The 19,431-nt window shown below is 32.5% G+C and overlaps 1 protein-coding gene across 4 annotated transcripts in view; it reads right to left on the reverse strand.

Annotated features, from left to right (window-relative positions):
- MSH3 (mutS homolog 3) overlaps positions 1-19,431 on the reverse strand; it is a 50,141-nt gene that overhangs the window by 16,710 nt on the left and 14,000 nt on the right. For all 4 annotated transcript variants that reach the window (XM_032212585.1, XM_032212587.1, XM_032212588.1 and 1 more), the window contains 9 exons: positions 18,382-18,548; positions 15,800-15,912; positions 15,127-15,241; positions 13,379-13,463; positions 11,895-12,004; positions 5,891-6,023; positions 5,204-5,391; positions 4,304-4,472; positions 1,058-1,122 (listed from right to left, as the gene is read on the reverse strand). In XM_032212585.1, coding sequence (XP_032068476.1) covers positions 1,058-1,122; positions 4,304-4,472; positions 5,204-5,391; positions 5,891-6,023; positions 11,895-12,004; positions 13,379-13,463; positions 15,127-15,241; positions 15,800-15,912; positions 18,382-18,548 — 1,145 coding nt within the window. The remainder of the gene's footprint in view (positions 1-1,057; positions 1,123-4,303; positions 4,473-5,203; positions 5,392-5,890; positions 6,024-11,894; positions 12,005-13,378; positions 13,464-15,126; positions 15,242-15,799; positions 15,913-18,381; positions 18,549-19,431) is intronic.

The following is a 19,431-nucleotide window of genomic DNA, read 5'->3' on the forward strand; positions in this document are numbered from 1 at the left end:
CCAATAAGTTTGTATAACTGTTCTAATATTAACCCAAATCCTCATGATTTGTAATACTGATGCCAGCCAATTTAGCATAGTGGTTAAAGGAACTGAGCTAGAAACCAGGAGACCATAAGTTTTTGTCCTATCTTAAGCATGAAGCCAAATGTAAATAATCATTGCCTAATCCTGTGATGGCGAACCTATGGCACACATACCACAGATGGCACACGTACCACAGATGGCACACGGAGCCATTTGTCAGGGCACATGAGGCTTGCCCTGTCAGCTGGCCAGCGCATGCATGCTAACTTCAGGCTTGTTTTGAGGCCATTTTCCGCCCTCTGGAGGCTTCAGCAACTTCCCTGAAGCCTCTGGAGCATGAAAAACCAGCCCTACGAGCAAACTGGAAGTTCGGGAAGAGACTTCCTGTTTGCTTGTAGAGCTGGTTTTAGCCCTCCGGAGCATTCAGGAGCCCTCAGGAGGCTTCCCTGAAAGCTCCGGAGGATTAAAAATGACACTACGGGCAAACCGGAAGTCACTTCTGGTTTGCTCGTAGGGTTGTTTTGTGCCCTCCAGAGCCTTCAGGGAAGCTCCTGAAGCCTCCGGAGGGCTTCCGGGGGGAGGGGTGTTTTCCATCTCCCCAGGCTCCTATCAAGCCTCTGGAGCTTGGGGAGGGCGAAAAAAGCACACCAAAAATGGGGGGAGTGGTGGTCGTGCCCGTATGCACACTGGGGTTGTGCGCAAAGCATTATGGGTGTGGCACGCCCACACACAACCTCCATGCGCTCCCCCCACTTTTGGCACATGAGCCAAAAACGGTTCGCCATCACTGGTCTAGTCATTCTCTCTTAGCTCTAGGAAGAAGACAATGACAAACCACTTCCAAAAATGTTGCCAAGAAACTGTATGGTCTATTTTGTTACTGGGGCACACCAAAAGTGATATTGTAAAAAACGATTCATATATTTTACTTTAGCACTTTATTTTTTCTCATCAGAAACATCGATATATAAACATCACTGAAGTAATTAACACAATAAATAGTAATTCAGATTTATATTAAACTACATACCTGCTAACTTTAATCCAATCTAATGGTACAGAAGATACAACTGAATTTTTAACTTCAATCTGAAACTGAAACATCAAACAATAAAGTATCAAATGATTAATACTGTTTTAGAACAAAATTGTGTAGTACAGGTAGAAGTTCTTCATAGTTATCATGGATGCATTTGATGATATAATTCTGTCCCAAAAATATTAGTATGTATAAGTGTGTAAGGAAAAGAGTACAGCAATGGAAGAAATAGTCAAGCAACGATAAGATAAATAAGAACATCAGTTCAAATGTCTATTACTATCAGGGATATTAATTTATTTCAGATAAACAATTTGAGTTAAAGAATGGAACTAATCACCAAGTTTATACCAGTTCATAGAGCAATATATACAGGTTTTCAGACTCTCAAACACCAAAGAAGAAATGAAGGCCACTTCAGGTAGATAAACTAAAGCACCAATCCACAAAATACTTCTGGATAGTCTTCCTACCTATTTGTCTCATATCATCTCCCAAGATTGAGGCACAAATTTAGAATCTGCCAGAAAGCGTTTGTTTGAAAATGAAGCTTTTGTTTAATCAAAATAAATAATATTGCCATTATGGTTATAAATAATCCTTGAAAACTTATATGACAGTTATAACAAAAGCCTATGTATCAAAGGAACCATTTAAAGCTCTCTGGTTCCATTTTCTATGCAATAAAGGAATCCAGATGAAAGCAGGTTACTCTTGTCATATTTATAAAAGGGAAGCTCTTCACTTCCACAATGAAACCATTTACAATGTTTGGAAATTTTTCTTAAAATTCATCTTGAAACTGCTTTATGACCTGAACTGTAGAATGGTCTTCTTCAGCATGATAACTCCTTAAACTTAAATTAAGAAGTTTTAAAGTCTTTTAGAATGTCATCATGTCCTACAAAATCATCAATTTTATGGCTAAATTGATCCAGCTCCCTCAGGAGTCTGATGTTTTCTTTTCCATAGGAATCTTTCTTAACATGGATTATCCAAAAGTGGACGCAGTAGTCAAGGTAGTTATATAATACACAAAGGAATGGAATTATTACTTTTCCATTATTTCAGATGACATGTTTTATGGCAGTATATGACTGTTTTTGTCTTTTCTGCAGTCACATACTATCGCTGATTTATTCAGTTAGTTGTTCAGCTCATCTACAAAAACCATATTGAGTTAGCCTTCCATCCACAGGATAAAATTTATTGAAATATGACTACATAACTCTTAGAATCTTGACTATCACATACTACTTTTGCTTCATCAGATTCATCCAGACTATATCTTAACAAAAGCCAATTTTGTATGACAATAATATAAACAGCAATTGACAATTATGGTAATGCTATCATGGTTTACCAACCTATACTTATATTTTATTTTCAAAGATGAAAAGAATAACTGGTTTTATGCTCAGGGCAAGAAAAGCAGAACCTTAAAGTCAAAATCTGGATGAAGCATTACTAAAGTTACTATGTATATACATGCTCATGTGATTCTGTTGGTAAATAGGGTCATAATAATTATGAAGCCATAATTTTCATAGTCATCATATTACACTGTAATCTATAAATATTTTGAAATCTATATTGGTATTGTTAACAGATGTTTTCCTGAGGTGTTAATTTATTTTCGTAATTATTGTCAGAAGACATATGTAGTTCACAATAATTGAATAGAACTGATTTAAATAATGGAGACCATTTTTGGAGTAAAATATGAGATCTAACCTGTACCAAATTTCAATAAAGCTCCTATGTCATACTTGTAGACTTGCATTAAGCTTTTGATTTGCTTCTGTTTGTTCCTCATAATCTGTACATTTGTAGAGAGATACTGATAAATTGGGATCATAAAATTGACCATCTATTTTCATGCTCAAAAATGCTCATAATTAAATAAAAATCATTTTTTAAACATAAAATTATAATATCAAGATAATGAATTGATATTAACTTCATACTCCTTTGCTCTCATCAATTTCCCTCTCCTTTAGCACAGTAATTAAGACATGAAATATTTTTATATTTGTCTTTGAACAGTCATAGAGTAGCAATTGCATATAAGTGAATGCAACTTGTAACTGCTTTTAAATTATACATATTGATTGTGAACTTGGGAGTTATAGGCCCAACGCAAATTAGGATATGGCAAGCTGAAAAAGGGTCACAGTTTTGCATTTGTATTACAACCAAAAGCAGAGTCTAGGTAAGGTGTGCTTCTCATATAAATTGCATGTAAAATAAACTCATCCTTTCCCAGCTTGGAATATCTTAAATTGTGCTGAATCTATAATCCCCAGGTTCTCAACCAACATACATTGTTTAAGAGCAATTGTGATTTGTATACTCATTTAGATATGATATGTTTAATAACAACATATAAATCCAGATCCAAACATTCAAACAATGTTCTAAATTTTGTGCTATAAAAATCAAACTTTCTTGCTTATAGAGAAACTGTGTTCATGAAGTGTTTTCAGTTGAATCAAAAATTTAGTAAAGGTTCTCAAATACGTCAATGTGCTACAAAACACTGAGATCTTAGAAAATTGGAAATATATTACTTTGTACAGTATTCTGAAAAAAAACCTCTAAATCCTCTGCTTCTTTGCCAAATATATTATTTCCTTATCATATGTCTTATGAAATGAACCTCAAAACATTTCTCTATTTTGTAATTTTAATTACCCCAAGTTAAACAGAATTGTGGGTAAAGCATTGTCCTAGAGGATGTCCTATTAAATTGTTCTCTTTTGGTCTCTGTACCATAAATTAGCTAATGCACTTTTATATAGTGCTTAGTTCTTATAATTACCGTAACTAACATTCAATTATTAGCAAAGGTATACTTACAAACAGATGTTGACATTCTCTAATTTATATTATGACAGTTGACACTTTTAATAAAGTTTACCCAAAACTTTAATTTTATAATATAACTTCTGGTACATTGTTAGTAAATTTACATACTGAACACATTTTTCTTTAAAAGTTACTAGCTTTAAAACAACTCATGCCAACTCCTAATCCTGTTAGCAAAAACCATAAGGTCAATGATAAGGGATTCTGGAATTTGTATTCCAAATTACCTAAGGGCGGTAAACTGTTTAGCTCCAATCTACTCAGTAAAGGACAACAAAACTGCTGCTGTAAAAACATGATCACAACTACATAAAATTTATTTAATGTTGCATAGACAAACATACAGCATAACAAAGTCTATATATATACCTCTTGCCCTGATACTGATATGTAGTCCACAGAGGAGGAATTTAGCATTCTTCGTACATCCTGAATATGATTCTTGATTTGAGAGAGTACTGTCTGAATCTCACCCCTTCTCTTTCTTATTAAAGGAAAATCATCGAGATCCTTGAATAATTCAGTTTTGTCCCCAATTCTAAAAGAAAATTCAAATAAACTTTTAATTCAATATCATAGATGTTTGTTTAACCCTAACAAAATGATCAAATACAAACAAATAATAATATGAATATGATCTAGGAGACTATAATTTAATTGTAGAAAGAAAATTATAAGAACCAGAAAAAAAAAATCTTTAAAAGAACTTCTGCAGTTAGTTTAACTGCTTATGTGTAAGGGGGGGAGAAAGAGAGACACAAACTAAAGAGAAAAGAAAAAAACCAATTCTGTCTGATTTTCAGAGATTATTGTCAAAGATCATAATTCTACACAATAGTTGATCTTAGGCAAAGTCTAAGAAGTGAACTTGCCTGAATCGTGCACTGGCTGGAGAAGTAGTATGAGACACACGTCCCTTCTTTTTTGGAAATGCCAAAAAAGAAGTGGTGCACCCAAGATGGACCACATCTAAACTCTAACGAGATATGAAAAATCTGGCACATCAGTTCAAAATTGGGTTAGGCTGAGATAGTCTTACAGAATTTAATGGGAATTAACTATGGGAAAAATTAATGTAGCATATTACTTAATAATATTTTTAATAAAAAGTATCAATTGTCTATGTTAGATCATGTCTATGTATGAATGAATTGCATTACAAACAATGGTGAAGAGAACCAAACTTTTGTTACAATCACTACTTGGTTAAAAAAGATAGTCACTGCATCGTACCTACATAGTAACAAATTATATGCTTATTTTACTTACTTTGCTGCTTCTTCATTAAGTTTACTTAAATATTTTTTTGTTGAGCTAAGCAATTCAGGAATTTCCAAAAGGCTTTTATGCAGCAAGGATGCCCGTACTTGAACTTGTATAGCTGGAACTAGTGCTTTGACTGCTGTTTCCAAGTTAGAGAGTGTGTTTACTACTAAGTAGAATTCTTGAACAGAACACTGAAAATATAAACAAATATCAATTAAAATTATTGGTCTTGAGGTTACGTCTTGCAAAACTAACAAATGAAGTTCTTTAAGATGGCAAAAAGTATGTTGTATCAGTTCTAATACTCTTATTACATAAACAAAGTTTGTTTTATTCTCTCCTCAATTTTGGACATACACTGAAATATATGCCTCCTGATTTCAATTGTTATGGTAGGAAAAGAATTGACTTTGTTATTAAATATTTAAAACTGAAGTAATTTTTTAAAAAATAAGTTGTAATGCTAAATACCAATACATAGCTTAAAAATAGTTAATGAATTTTAAGAAGCTAGCATACCACGAATATAAGAAACACGGACAGTTTTAAGAGTTTAAAAGTGCCATTGTTAAAAGCTTAGATATTTCCAATTATTTTCTGCCTTACAATGTATAAAACACATTTCAGGAAAAGTTGCCTGCATTTAAATATAATAGCAATGTGTTTTTTTTTAATTATCTGTAGTCTTACCTTTTTATGATAAATGCTACAGATTCCTCTCTCAATATCTGGAACCTTATGCAATAGAGACATGATTTGACCAAGAACACTTGATTCTGAGAAGAGAATCTCAGACACTGCATCAAGTCGGGAATTAATTTCACTGTAAAATAGAGGATAAATTAGATAAATAAAATCTCACTCCTTTTCTGCATTTTAAATAATTACTCCAAACAGGAATAATAATCTATGGATATATAATAACATGCCTGGAAGAAACAGTTTATCTTATTTTGATGCTAAAAAGATAATACAAAATTAATCAAACTACCTCTGCAAGAAATACCGTAAATGAAACGTCACAGTTCTGTGTCCAAGATGCACTTTGATCTGACCACTTAGTCTTGTATATCACAAACCTCCTCAAAATCATTAAGTGTTTGCTGTTATTACCAAACAAGCACGCTTTGAATTTTTTGCTAGGAAAAAACTGCAAACCAAGAGGCTCCCAAGGAGAAGAAGCAAACCTGCTTTGTTTCTATCGCTGTTGGTAACAACTAGGTTGGTTCTCAACTCTGTTATTCATTTTCTTTTCCCAACCAAAATATTTCAAAATTTGTCACTTTACACATTAATGGAAAAATTCTACTGACATCTACTAAAAATCTCTTCTTCCCATGCCTCAATCTTGTCTCATTATTTCTATTTGTGAAGAGAAATATGGTTTCTCAAAGGGTTAAGTCTACATTAAGAGGTTTGTGGCTCCTATTACTTCTGCTGTCACCACCTTCAACCTCATAGCTGCCTGCACCAGTCAGCTAATTAGCACAAACACTAAAAGTTGTTTCCTTAACTTGGCTGGGAGATGAACCTATCTCTATCCAAATTTACAATTTGTAAATCAACTTGGTTTCATAAAAGTCATTACTGTTCATTTTTATCAGTAATTCATTATATACAGTAGTTATTGGCAGAAACATGCAGATTTCATTATGTAATTTACAATATAGTCCAGTCTGAATTAAGAGTGTGATAACATATTATGACAGAGTCTAAAGGCTCTGATCCTTTGCTGTAAGGTTAATCTGCACTTTAATCATTTTCACATATGGCTATGATACAGAGTTCCAATAATCTAACACCAACATGGCAAACACTGTGCCCCCACTAATCCTCAGTATTAAAAAGAGAGAGTAAGAAAAAAAGGGTCAATAGGCACAATCTGATATCAAGTGACCTATTTTTCTATCTCTCACAGAATCATGTTTTGAAATACTGTCCCAAGAATTATGCACTATAAAATCATAGAGGATTATCTTCAGCTTACTTAACAGAAAAAACATACCAATATAAAAGGCAGTTTTAAATGCTTTTTACTTCAGTTCTATGGTAGTTCTATGACAAATAGACTATGATAGATATTATCAGACATTAGCAATTCAAAATACATTATTTTTGTTTTATTTGGCATTATATTATACTGTTATAATTTATGTTTTTAAAAAATGCATTTAATATAAAATTGAATTATATAGAATTGTGATATTTAGTTTAAATTATCTATGCATTTCTTTATTCAACTGAATGCAATATTAACCTGATTTCAAACTGTACACAGTGACAAAGTAAGACTAGGTACAAAAATATTAAATAACCACTGAATACAACAAATGCTATTAAAAATACATTTGTTAATAGTATTTTGTAAGTATTGATCTATGCAGAGATTTAAGAATAGTCAAATCAAGTTCTACATTTTTATGACAGACATAACAATTGGGGAATAAAATTGTTACTAAAAAGCTGAGCATGGTACTTCTCGGTGAAGGATTCAAACATTGCTAACAAAAGATAATGAATGTCTGTAAATGATGACAGAAGTCTACAGTTTTTGTAAAGAAATCTCACACTAAAAATGGAGATAATGGTGGCAAACCAATGCAGCATGGATGGCTATTTGTATAACAAGCATGAGCGATACTAATTTCCCTCATTCCTAAATGTAGGAGTAAACTATTATTAAGAGTAATCTAGATTTTGCCAGAAACTAAATTTGCATATCAATTTGTATAGTAATATTTATAAGTATTTATATAATTGAACAAATTTCTTCTGTTATATTACAGAAGATAAGACATTCCATATAAAATAGGGTGGTTTTAAATAAATGATATTCTCAGTTCATAAATGTTTAAGCAAAACAAATCCTACTTGATTGATGAGTAATATTGTGGATGAGAAAAATGCATATAAGAAAATGACGAATGCAAAGAGGATAATAGTAAAATGTTACTTAAACTATATAGAGAAGTGAGGCTATAAAGGAGATAGTCAAAGAAAACAAGGAATGGTTAAGATTAAAGGAAGAAAGCAAATACAGTATTATTTTGATGGAAATAATTGGTTTTTAGGAAGTCAATAAAAGGGCAAAATGAAGTACTCATGGAGATGGAATGGAATTAAAAATATGTAGGAGGAAAAATTAGTGAGGGCCAAGAAAAAAAACTAAGTTCCTACATATTTCATATTCCTGACTAGGGCAAAATAACTCAGCATTCTGGTCCTTATCCTTAGAGAAATAGCCAGCTCTTCATAGTTGGGGCTGACACAGATGTATAGAATGCTGAATTTCTGTATTCTTAGTGTCTGCTTATAAATTATGTCCTTTTTTTCCATTCCATTGATTAATCTACTCAAGCCAGGTCTTTTAAATTTCTATTGGCTGCTATTCAGAGAATGTGGGAACTCTAATATGAAGTCTCACATAGTTTTGAAGATGATTGGGTCTCTACTTTTCCCTTTTATGAATATTGGAACTATGCTCCCTTTCCCCAATGTCCTGATATCTTATCAGTTCTCTATAAGTTTTGAAAGATTAGACTCAGTTGTTCTAGATCCCTTGTCAGCTCTTTCAACAATCGAGAATTAATTTGCATATCCCTGGAGTGATGGTTTTCTTAAAACTTACATAATAAAAATTCTTCATAAAAATAATTTATATAATATGTGTGTATGTGCGTATTCACATGTATATATGTATATAACATATATATATAATTTTATTAAGATTTTTTATTATAATAGTAATATAATGTAAATTAAACTTTAAAAAAAGAGAATAGAGGCAGAAAGAGTTCCTCTCTTTTAACCATCTCACTAAAATTCTGACAATTCTATGAGGTTACTAACATGTTTTCTATTACTACCACGCAATCTCTTTCTAGAATTAGTTTTTATGAAATAACATTTTTTCAGAGCTGATGAACACCACTAGTGAAAATATTCATGAATGCATTTAGGATGATTATGTGTAAAATGCAGATCTAACTCTAGCCAGATAAATGACAATCAAGGACTTTTGTTATGCATGAATAAAGTGCAATTTCAGCAACATGTGCCAAGAAAATGAGTAAGCCAATGAAAAAAGATGAATTATTAAATGCTTGCTTCACTTATGTATTGATTCAAATACAATAGAAGATATAACAGAATAGTAAGATGTGCTGATACTTAGATGGCTTTATGAGTTCTAATTAACTATAACTTAAATATAACTTTTACAGAGGGCCGTGTTTCTGACCACTTTGAAATGTAACACTGCACTTAAATAAACAATTTTGTAGCATTTTCTACAATAAAATAAATATTTATTTATTTATTTTATTCTACAATAAAATAAATAAATAAATAATAAAACTTTATATATGAATCCTTACCCATTGAAGATCTGTAAAGAACCATTAGCATCTCTTGAGGAATGTATAAATAGACTATAACAACCATAAATTTTCTAGGGAGTTGAATCCTGAGTCCTAAATGTTCTTCTGTTTTTTATATCAGTGGCCTTATACAACAAGGGATCTGATTGCATGTCTGTTTTTTTATCCAATTTATATCCACTACAAACAAAAAGACTCTTGGCAGGTCACCTTCCAGGACACTTCCATGTTCTTTTTATAAAAACAATCTTCTAATCATGCTTTCCTCTCCTAGTTTTGCATTCCTATACTGCTAGATTCATTCAGTCCTATAATGCAGTTATATTGTTTGAGCAATTTAATAAATTACCTAAAATAGAATTTCATTGTTCCCACATCATTTTTATTACAACAGATTACATGACTTTATTAAATTCCCTAAATACAGTACAACAGACTAGCCAAATGCATTTTGTGTTTTACACTGCTTCTGAAAGACAACAAAACACTTACGGTACATAAAGCTTTTGCATAACTATGAAAATCTTTTCTGAACTAGTTCACATTAGTGAAACAATGCACCTGGGGTATTTTTAATATGGATCTTCAGATCTTTGTTCTAGAACAGCAACATCTGCCTATGCAACAGAGTCAAGCAGGATAGGCTCTCTCATCATTCAGTAATGCCAGTTGTAGGGTCACGGAAGCCAGCCTTCTTTTTTGCTCTCCCTCTTAAAACTTGCCCTGGACATTCATGTTGCCCCTTCCCCATTGGCATTCAGAAATCTATTGACGTGGATGCTCAAACAAGCCCAGAGGGATGGATGGCAGGTGAATAAGATGCTTATTCCTCAAAAATGGTTTTAACTGAGCGAGGGGTTGCAACTATTTCTAGGTTCTTATATTGTGAATGTATGATTTTTGACTATATTTTATTTTGTATATCTCCAAATAACAAAGGGAGAATTGTTTGCTATTCAGAATGAACCTGATTAGAGCAACCCCAAAGCCTGATTAATTGATTAGATGGATCAGACAGATAGATAAAAATACAAAAATATAACATATTGTAAATAAGCATTCTGTGAAGAACAGTTTGAATACAGAGGTTTTTTTCATAACTTGTAGTGACAGCAAGACTACAACCATATTTTCGTCCAATGTATATTGGATTACCAGCCATGCTGGATGGAGAATTCTGGGAGTTGAAGTCCACAAGCCTTAAAATTCCCAAGTTTGGACACCCCTGATTTAAAGGAACTGCATTTATTGGTGATTAAGTAATCCGTTTACAGAAGAGGTTCACCCATATGAAATTAAATTGAAAACTACGTATTATAAATTTTCATTATCTCTATTATGTTTTAGTATCATAGCTACCGCAGCTTTGCTTCTACATCAAAATATTTTATGATACTAATTGCTGATCTAAACTTCCTTACATTTGACTATAGAAAAATATTAAATCCTTGGTCTGGATAAACTCAGTCCAACACTGGATCAGCAACTGGTTCATTTCACATATACAACATATTGATATGTTGGCCTTTTTCCCTCTGTTAATAGCCCATTTACACATTTTCCTCAAATGTCTTTAAACTATTTTTCAAACTTTCAGCAAAATTACTACTGTATCTAGAAGAGGCTTTAGTCATAGATATTCCTCTTGGGAAAAGATGAGCCATCTAGCATGGTTTCATAATGAAAAGCTGTTAGTAGAATGGTTCTGAACTACAATTATAGCACATTTAGCTGCAACCACAGTAATTCATCATAATGCTGGGAGAGGAAGCTGCATGAATACACACTGATTAGGGGGGAAAATCAGCTTTTCTGATATATCACTGTAGATAAATTGCTGACACGTCAGTATTTTACATAACATTCCATGTTTCAAGATTTAGCAATCAAATAGCGACCATGAGGAACTAAAGTCCTCCCTTTAGGGATCAGTTCATTCCAGTTTACATTCCATCAATGGAACTTTATTTGAGGAAGCATAATGGCAATTTATTACAAAAATATTTTATGCAGTTATCTGACTGCTACTGCCAAATTCTGTTATGAGTATAATATAAGCAATACAAATAGTGAGAGTATCATTATATTTTTAAAGGAAGTAAAAAAAAACAAACCACACACAAACACACACTACACACACTACTGGACATTCTCTTTCTATTAAGAAACACTGAGCAACAAAGTTGGTTTGAATGCCAAGACTTTTTTCTCTAAGTTTGTATTATTCAATTCATCTAGTTTCTTTATATAATGGTACTCAAAAGTTAAATATATTTGGGCTGATCCACATCAGTGATTTGTTTGATAACAAATACCTGGATTTCAAGAGAGGCTGTGTGACCCACTTCTTTAGTTTTCGTCGTCCAAATGGAGTTTTGGTATGATCCAAGATAAAGAAAAGACTGCCTTTGGTTTTCATATCAGTCTAAAATAATTATAGGCATTAAATTAATAAATTGGAGGATAAGTTCAATATAAAATATGAATCCAATAGAAAGCAACTCAAATTGTTAATTCTAGAAGAGTCAATGTAGAAATATTTTAGACATACAGTACCAAATACACAATATCAAAAATCATACAGTCCAAGTTAAACATATGCTTCCATTTTTTCTCCTTTTAGTTTCCTTAAAAATAGTTTACACTGGCAATACTAGTGATATTTTATATACTTAAAAGTATCAGCACTTAGTTCTGTTTCTGAGGCGAGGGGAGACTAGGAGTTATGTAATGAATCTTACAGGTCTAATTCAGTAATTCCACGGCACATCTCTATAGAATCATGATTTTTTCCAACTCTCTAGTCCAAGCCAACATAGACAGTGCTCCAAAGCCCAAGGAATGACGATACCACTGTTAAAATCAAAGCAGTGCTAGAAACTTCACTTTAGGAATTAATGTGCTCAGGACTTCAGAGTCAGTAATTGCTTCCAATCAATGCCAGCTGTGCTCAATGGAGGCCAGGCGTTTTAAATATATAAAAAGTCTATCTAAATAAAGTAAAGCGTTGGAACATGTATGAATTCTGTCAGTCTCTGATAAACTACAGACTATAGAGCTCAAAGTGCTGAACCTTGATTCTGACACTCAAATTTAACTATTTTACTGCTGATTCCACCATAAATCATGTATGCTTTCTGCATATGTCAAATCTGGCAACGCTCATACCTTACTACATGAAACCTAGAGAAAATTAGATGGAGGTAAAATCTTATGAAATGTTTTGTCCAAGTCTGTTTGTTACTCTAACCTCCTTAATTTGAACAGGAATACTGGAGAATATTGGTGAAATTAATGTGATTTAACCCTCTGGTTGCATAGCCATTAAACTAATTCCTAATCCATTTTTTCCAATTCTTTCTAAATCTTTTCATTTCCAATCCACTTATTCATTTATTTTCTGATTCTTCCTCTATTTAGGCCTACATTTCATAATTTTAAAAAGTAAAAACGTAATTACAGCTATTAATGTCTGATTTGTAATTTTTAAATTTTACTTAATAGGTAATGAAAAATCTCTTTAGTCTTCAAATTCCTCTTCAGAATCTTGCCTCTTTGCTACCAGATATAAACTTGGATTTAATTACAGTCATTTCAGAAAAGTAACTCCACTGTGAATATCTTTTTTTCTCAATAGCATTGTTTTTAAGAATTACCAGCTTCTAGGATGTAGCATTTGATTTAATTTTACTTAATTAAAAGGGAGGTAAAATGGATATATAGACCAAAAAGGACTGGAAAGAATAATGTAAAGTTTAAGTCACAAAGCACATAAATACATTAGGTAATTCTTCCTTACTTGATTCCGCAAGATTTCAAGATTCTTTAACGTAGCTCCATTTAGTGTCATATATTCATCTTCATTTGATAACTTCTTAAAATTACTTTAAAAAAAGCATCCATAGTAAAGATACAAAACAGTCACTGGTATTCTAAAAATAGCACTTAACTTTATACATTGCAAGAAAAAGACAAACTCAGAATAATAGTTATGAAAGAACTATTCATGTGATTCATTTTACTTAATACACTAACATTGCAATTTACATTAATACATATATTTTCATTAAAAAAAATTAATTCTAATTTAAAATTCATTATAAATTTTAAAAAATTAGTGATGATATTGGCTTTCTTTACTTTTTAGGTAGATATCATGTTTCATGTCTCATTCATATATATTTCCATGATGCGCAGTGGTTAGAACGCAGTATTGCACGCTACCTCTGCTCATAGCCAGAAGTTCACTCTTGTCCAGCTCAAAGTTGACTCAGGCTTCATTTTTTCCGAGGTGGGTAAAATGAGGACCCAGATTGTTGGGAGCAATATATTGACATTTGTAAACAACTCAGAGTGCTGTAAGGCACTATGGAGGAATATATAAATCTAAGTGCTATTGCTATTGATTTTCATAGTAAATTTAAACAGCTTCGTAGATGAGTTAACTGAGCTAATTTATTTCATAAGGGATTGAAGACAACTGATTTCTAATCAATTTTCTTCATGCTAGGCCAAAGACGGTGTGAATCTAAAATCAGAAATCAAGAATTAAAAGGCAAAGCTAGTAAACTTACAACTGAAGAGTAAAGGAAGAAGACTGCCCTGAGGACGTCTTAAGATTCTTCCAGAACTTAGAAATGTCTGGTTCACCAAAGGTATATTAACAGGAAGTCCTTTAATAATCAATAGTTTTTCCTGTTCTTGGGACTTTGGAAAATTGTCTAAATCAGGAGCTTTCATTCAGCTAAATTTGAAAATCTGAGATAATTAGAAGAAATTAAGTCTTTTTCATAGCTGCCTTAAGAAGAAACAACAAAAGAAAGATGAATTTAAGGTATTGCCAGCACATATGTCACTTGAATTCTGTACCATTAGAAGCAACAGATTCATCTGGCTATTTTTCAAAACTTATTTAAGTCTGTAGATCTTTTGTTTACCTACCAAACTGTTTATTACAGTCTGCACAGTAAAATATCTTGTGCTTTTATTTCACTTCAGCAGATTGGCTGAACATTTATCCTATCACCTACTTAGTAATATTATTTTTAAAGTATCAATTCAGTGATACTTTCATTCCTATATTATAATGTTGCTTTTGTTGTTGCTACTTCTTAATATGCTTTTTATCGTTGCTTTTTTCTGACATACTATTGGATTGAGAATGAAGATTTTAAATTGGGTGTATGAGTGCCTTTGAGTCATTCTTGACTACTGCCAACTAAACAGTCAAGTTCAAGCAGTTTTCTAGGCTGCGTTTTCAGAAATGATTTGTTAGTAACATTGTTGTCATGAATCTGTAACAATAATTTACAGATTGCACTGAAGGAGATATTGATATAGGTATATAGGTATACATTGTGTAGAACTAAATTGAATTGCTGATACCATTAGCTGGAAACATAGCTTTAAATTTTTTCTACTTCTCTAATAACTTCATGATAACTTGGATATCACAATTATAGTGCACTTATTTTGTGAAACAATATTTCCTGTAGTATGTAAATCAATGTAACAACGGTTTTAGTATCCAAAATTAAAACTATTTACCTGGGGTTGTAGAGTATCTTCTCTAAATTAAATTCTTTAAGGTACAATATTACAGCAGCCAAGGAGCACAACACCGATTTATCGAACTTTAAAATCTGGGATAATGCTTGAGAACCTGGAAAAAGTAGCAGCTTGTAGTTCTCCAAAGTGGCATCTTAATAATTCCTGTCACAGAATTATTTTCTGGACTACCAAAGAGCTATGTTCCTACAAATTTACCTTTTCTTGGATTTTTATTGAACTCATTTATTTACTCACCATAAAATACTAAAAAAACAATTTATGTCAAATTGACTACTTAAAAACATTTCTTAAAAAAACAAACAGGACTTTGTTAAGAAACAAACAAGGATCAACATACTGTTCAAATTAATAGTGTAAAGTTGAATTTTTGAACTAACTTTATATTTTGGTTTAAGGCATTGCTAACTTACAATTCGTTTTTACCAGCTCAAAAGAATAGGAAATTTTTCTGCTACTAAAAAACACTGTTGTATGAAAAATAAATAATATATAAGTACATATATTCATCTTAAAATATGACTTCATAAATATAAACAAATATTTTGTAAATTATGTCAAACTAACATGACACAAAGAAGTTTTATAAAATAATCAAGTCACCTATAATACACACAATTGCTAATCAAATAAATCTTTTCGGATTAGGTACCTGTGCCATCAAGTATTTGACTGCCATAGAAATCTGTAATCATCTTAAAAGCACTTCCGTACTCAAAATGTTCATTTTTCATTCTTTCAATTCGTATTCTGTCATCTTGTAAACTGTAAAAAATAGACATTTTTAACTTTACCATGCTATTTATTACATACAGCTGAACAATAGCAAAAGCTCTCATACTTTATTTCAGCATTCACACAAATGACTATTTTTCCAAATGAAACTTTTAAAATCAAGTTGGTTTGAAAGGTGACCTTTCCTTAATGCATTTTGAAAGGATTCACTTTGTACAAATTCAATTCGAGGAAGATTTAGAGTTCTGAATTTGGACTTTAAATGTTACTCTCTTTTCTCTAGGTAAGTCCTGCAATATTTACATTTCTAACAAAATGACAGTAATTGTCATTGTCACTGAAGCATTTGAATATATTTTCCAAAGCCTTCATAGCTGTTCTACCAAGTGCCAGTCTCCAGCAAGTTATTGACTGTATTCCTTTACCGTTCATGGTAGCTTCTAAAAAGCAGAAGCTATCCTCCACTTCAATATCTTGTCAATTCTAAGGCTGGTTGTTCTATCTGCTGTTATTAGTTTGTCTCCTTTATCTCCTTTATACAGGTAGTCCTCGATTTACAACAGTTCATTTAATGACAGTTCAAAATTATGATACATTGAAAAAAGTGACTCATTATAGTTTTTCATACTTACAACCACTGCAACATCCCAATACTTGTGTGATCAAAATTCAGACACTTGCAGCTGCAAGTATTTTTGACGACTGCAGTGTCCTGGGGTCCTGTGATCCCTTTTTGCAATCTTCTAACAAGCAAAGTCAATGGGGAAGCCAGATTCACTTAACTTTCTTAGTAATTTAACTGCAGTGATTCACTTAAACAACTGTGGCAAGAGAGGTCATAGAATGGGCAAAATCCACTTAGCAACTGTTTCACTTAGCAATGAAATGTTAGGCTCAGTTGTGGCATAAGTCAAGGACTACCTGTATTTAATTTTAGTCGTACTTTTTCACTGTGCTTCTTTATCTTTATTATTTTATCTTACATACACACATAGCATACTATTTTAATAATTCTTTTTGTAGGATTTTAAAAAGTTAAATTGAGATATGAGCAAACATTTCAAGTATACATGTTGTGTATGTATCTATGTATTGTATTTTTTGGAGTATAAGACGCACCTTTTTCCCTCAAAAAAGAGGCTGAAAATCTGGGTGCGTCTTATACATCGAATACAGCATTTTTTGCCTCCCAGAGGCCCACCCCCTTCACCAAAATGGTCATGCATATCCTTCTGGAGGCTTTCAGAGAGCTTGTGGGGGCTGGGGAAGGCAGAAATGAGAAAAAAAACTGGCCGTTTCCCACCCACCCCCAGCAGCACTCTATAAGCCTCCATAAGGCTATGCCTGTAATTTTTTTGACAAAAACGGGCCCATTTTCTCAAAAAACGGGCTTTTTTGGGAAGTTTGCAGACTGCAAAAACTTTTTTATTTCCTTTCAGAAAGCTCTTTAGTTAATCTGATTGATGAGAATTACATTGATCAAATGCTGTGCCAGCAGAAACGAAGTCTTAGGTGCTGCAGCTTGTCAGCGATTTCCTTCTCCAGCACATGGAATGCACCTGGAAATATCTACCTACCTACCTACTCTCTCTCTCTCTCTCTACCTACCTACCTACCGTATTTCTCTATCTATCTCTTTCTCTCTCTCTATCCCTCTACCTACCTACACACTCTCTCTCTCCCTACCTACCTACTATATTTCTCTATCTATATTTCTCTATCTATCTATCTATCTACCTACCTACTCTCTCTACCTATCTACTGTATTTCTCTCTATTTCTCTATCTTGCTACCTACCTACTCTCTCCCTCCCTACCTACCTACTGTATTTCTCTATCTATCTCTTTCTATCCCTCTACCTACCAACCTACTTGCTCTCTCTCCCTACCTATCTACTGTATTTCTCTCTCTCTATCTCTCTATCCCTCTACCTACCTATCTAATTTTTTTTTTTAAGTGCCTCTTCAAAACCTTGGTGCATCTTATACTCTGGTGCGTCTTATACTCCAAAAAATATGGTATGTATGTATGTACTGTATGTACACACACACACACACACACACACGAACATACTGAAAAGAGAAAAGACACTGGAGAATTAGTGGTGATAGTTTTCATTAATGTCTCAAAATATTTTTTTTATTTTATAAATGTTACATTCAAGAATTGTTCTAGAAATCTTGGCTTGATAATGCATTATCTTCATACTATGGAAGTAATATAGGATCTTTGATGAAGATCCCATCCTATCCCAATAAATATTATCCTTATCTATATTTGAGGTAACAGCCATATAAATCAATATGGGGATAAATGGTAGGATTCCAGATCAGAAAACCTAGTACACCATTAAATGATTACTTATTATCAAGACAAAGGGTCAAGAAAGATACATGTAAGGACTTGCTCACTTCTCACACTTATAAAAATCTCAACAACACTTTAAAGTAATGTTTTGAATAAATTAATATCAAATTGTTCTACTATATAGAGGCTTACCATACAGAAGTCATTCTAATTATAACCTTCTCAGTCTGATCTGACACATCTCTAGGAAGAATAATCTCAACTGGCTGCAGGCGTAGTATTAGATTTTCCAACTCTAAACAAGCTATAGAATCTTGAAAACTGTCAAACAGGACCTCTCCTGTAGTAGGCTGGACTGCCTGAAAAAAGAATATAGCAACTTCTTAAATTATTTTCAAGTTAGAATAACTGTGAAACCTTAAGGCATCTTATTTCTCTTTCTTTCACTCTCTGTCTCTCTCTCTTTCTCTCTCTCTCTCTTTCTGAGTTTAATAAACCAACTTAGATATAGAAGATTCTAAATAATGTTTATTTTTTATTTACATGAATAATTGTCCATACAATATGTAACTATTATTTGTCTTCTGTCTCAAGGTATTTCCCAGAAGTACTTAGCAATCAAGCATTCAATTGTTGTCCCAACTAAGACCATTATTAAGCTGACCATCAATTTTTTAAAACTGCTAAACCAGTGAATATCATTGCACATAGTATAGTTCATATTACATATTCATTTCATATATGTACTAAAACTCAGTTTTTATTTATGATCCTGCTTTTAGTTTCATCAAATTCTAAATTCTGGGATCCAGTATTTGTTTGTCTGCTTGATTGTTAAATTTATTTGCCACCTATCTCGCTGTGAGGCTACTCTGATGTTTTGGAGTTGCTCAAGATGCTACTTTATAGATACTCTGGATTATGACTTAAATGAACCTTAGCCAGTTAAGTCAATGATCCTTTTGTAAGATAATAGATGAGGGGAGAGCTAAAATCAGTTGGGGAATATTGGTATAAACTGTCAAACTTTAATAATTCTCCAGATTTTCTTATGTAAAATTAAGTTTGACCTGAATTAATTCCACTTTTTTTTCCTGTTGAAAGCAACAAGGCTCCAGTGGAATTTATCAGCCCTTACCAATCTATAAAAGTTTTATATAAAACCAACCAATGAACCAATCAACCAAGGTTAAATCTATTACTCCTTGTATTATACTATTCAGTAGCATCTGTTAGAATGCA

This window comes from Thamnophis elegans, chromosome 3 (assembly GCF_009769535.1).
Source record: "Thamnophis elegans isolate rThaEle1 chromosome 3, rThaEle1.pri, whole genome shotgun sequence".
NCBI lineage: Eukaryota > Metazoa > Chordata > Lepidosauria > Squamata > Colubridae > Thamnophis > Thamnophis elegans.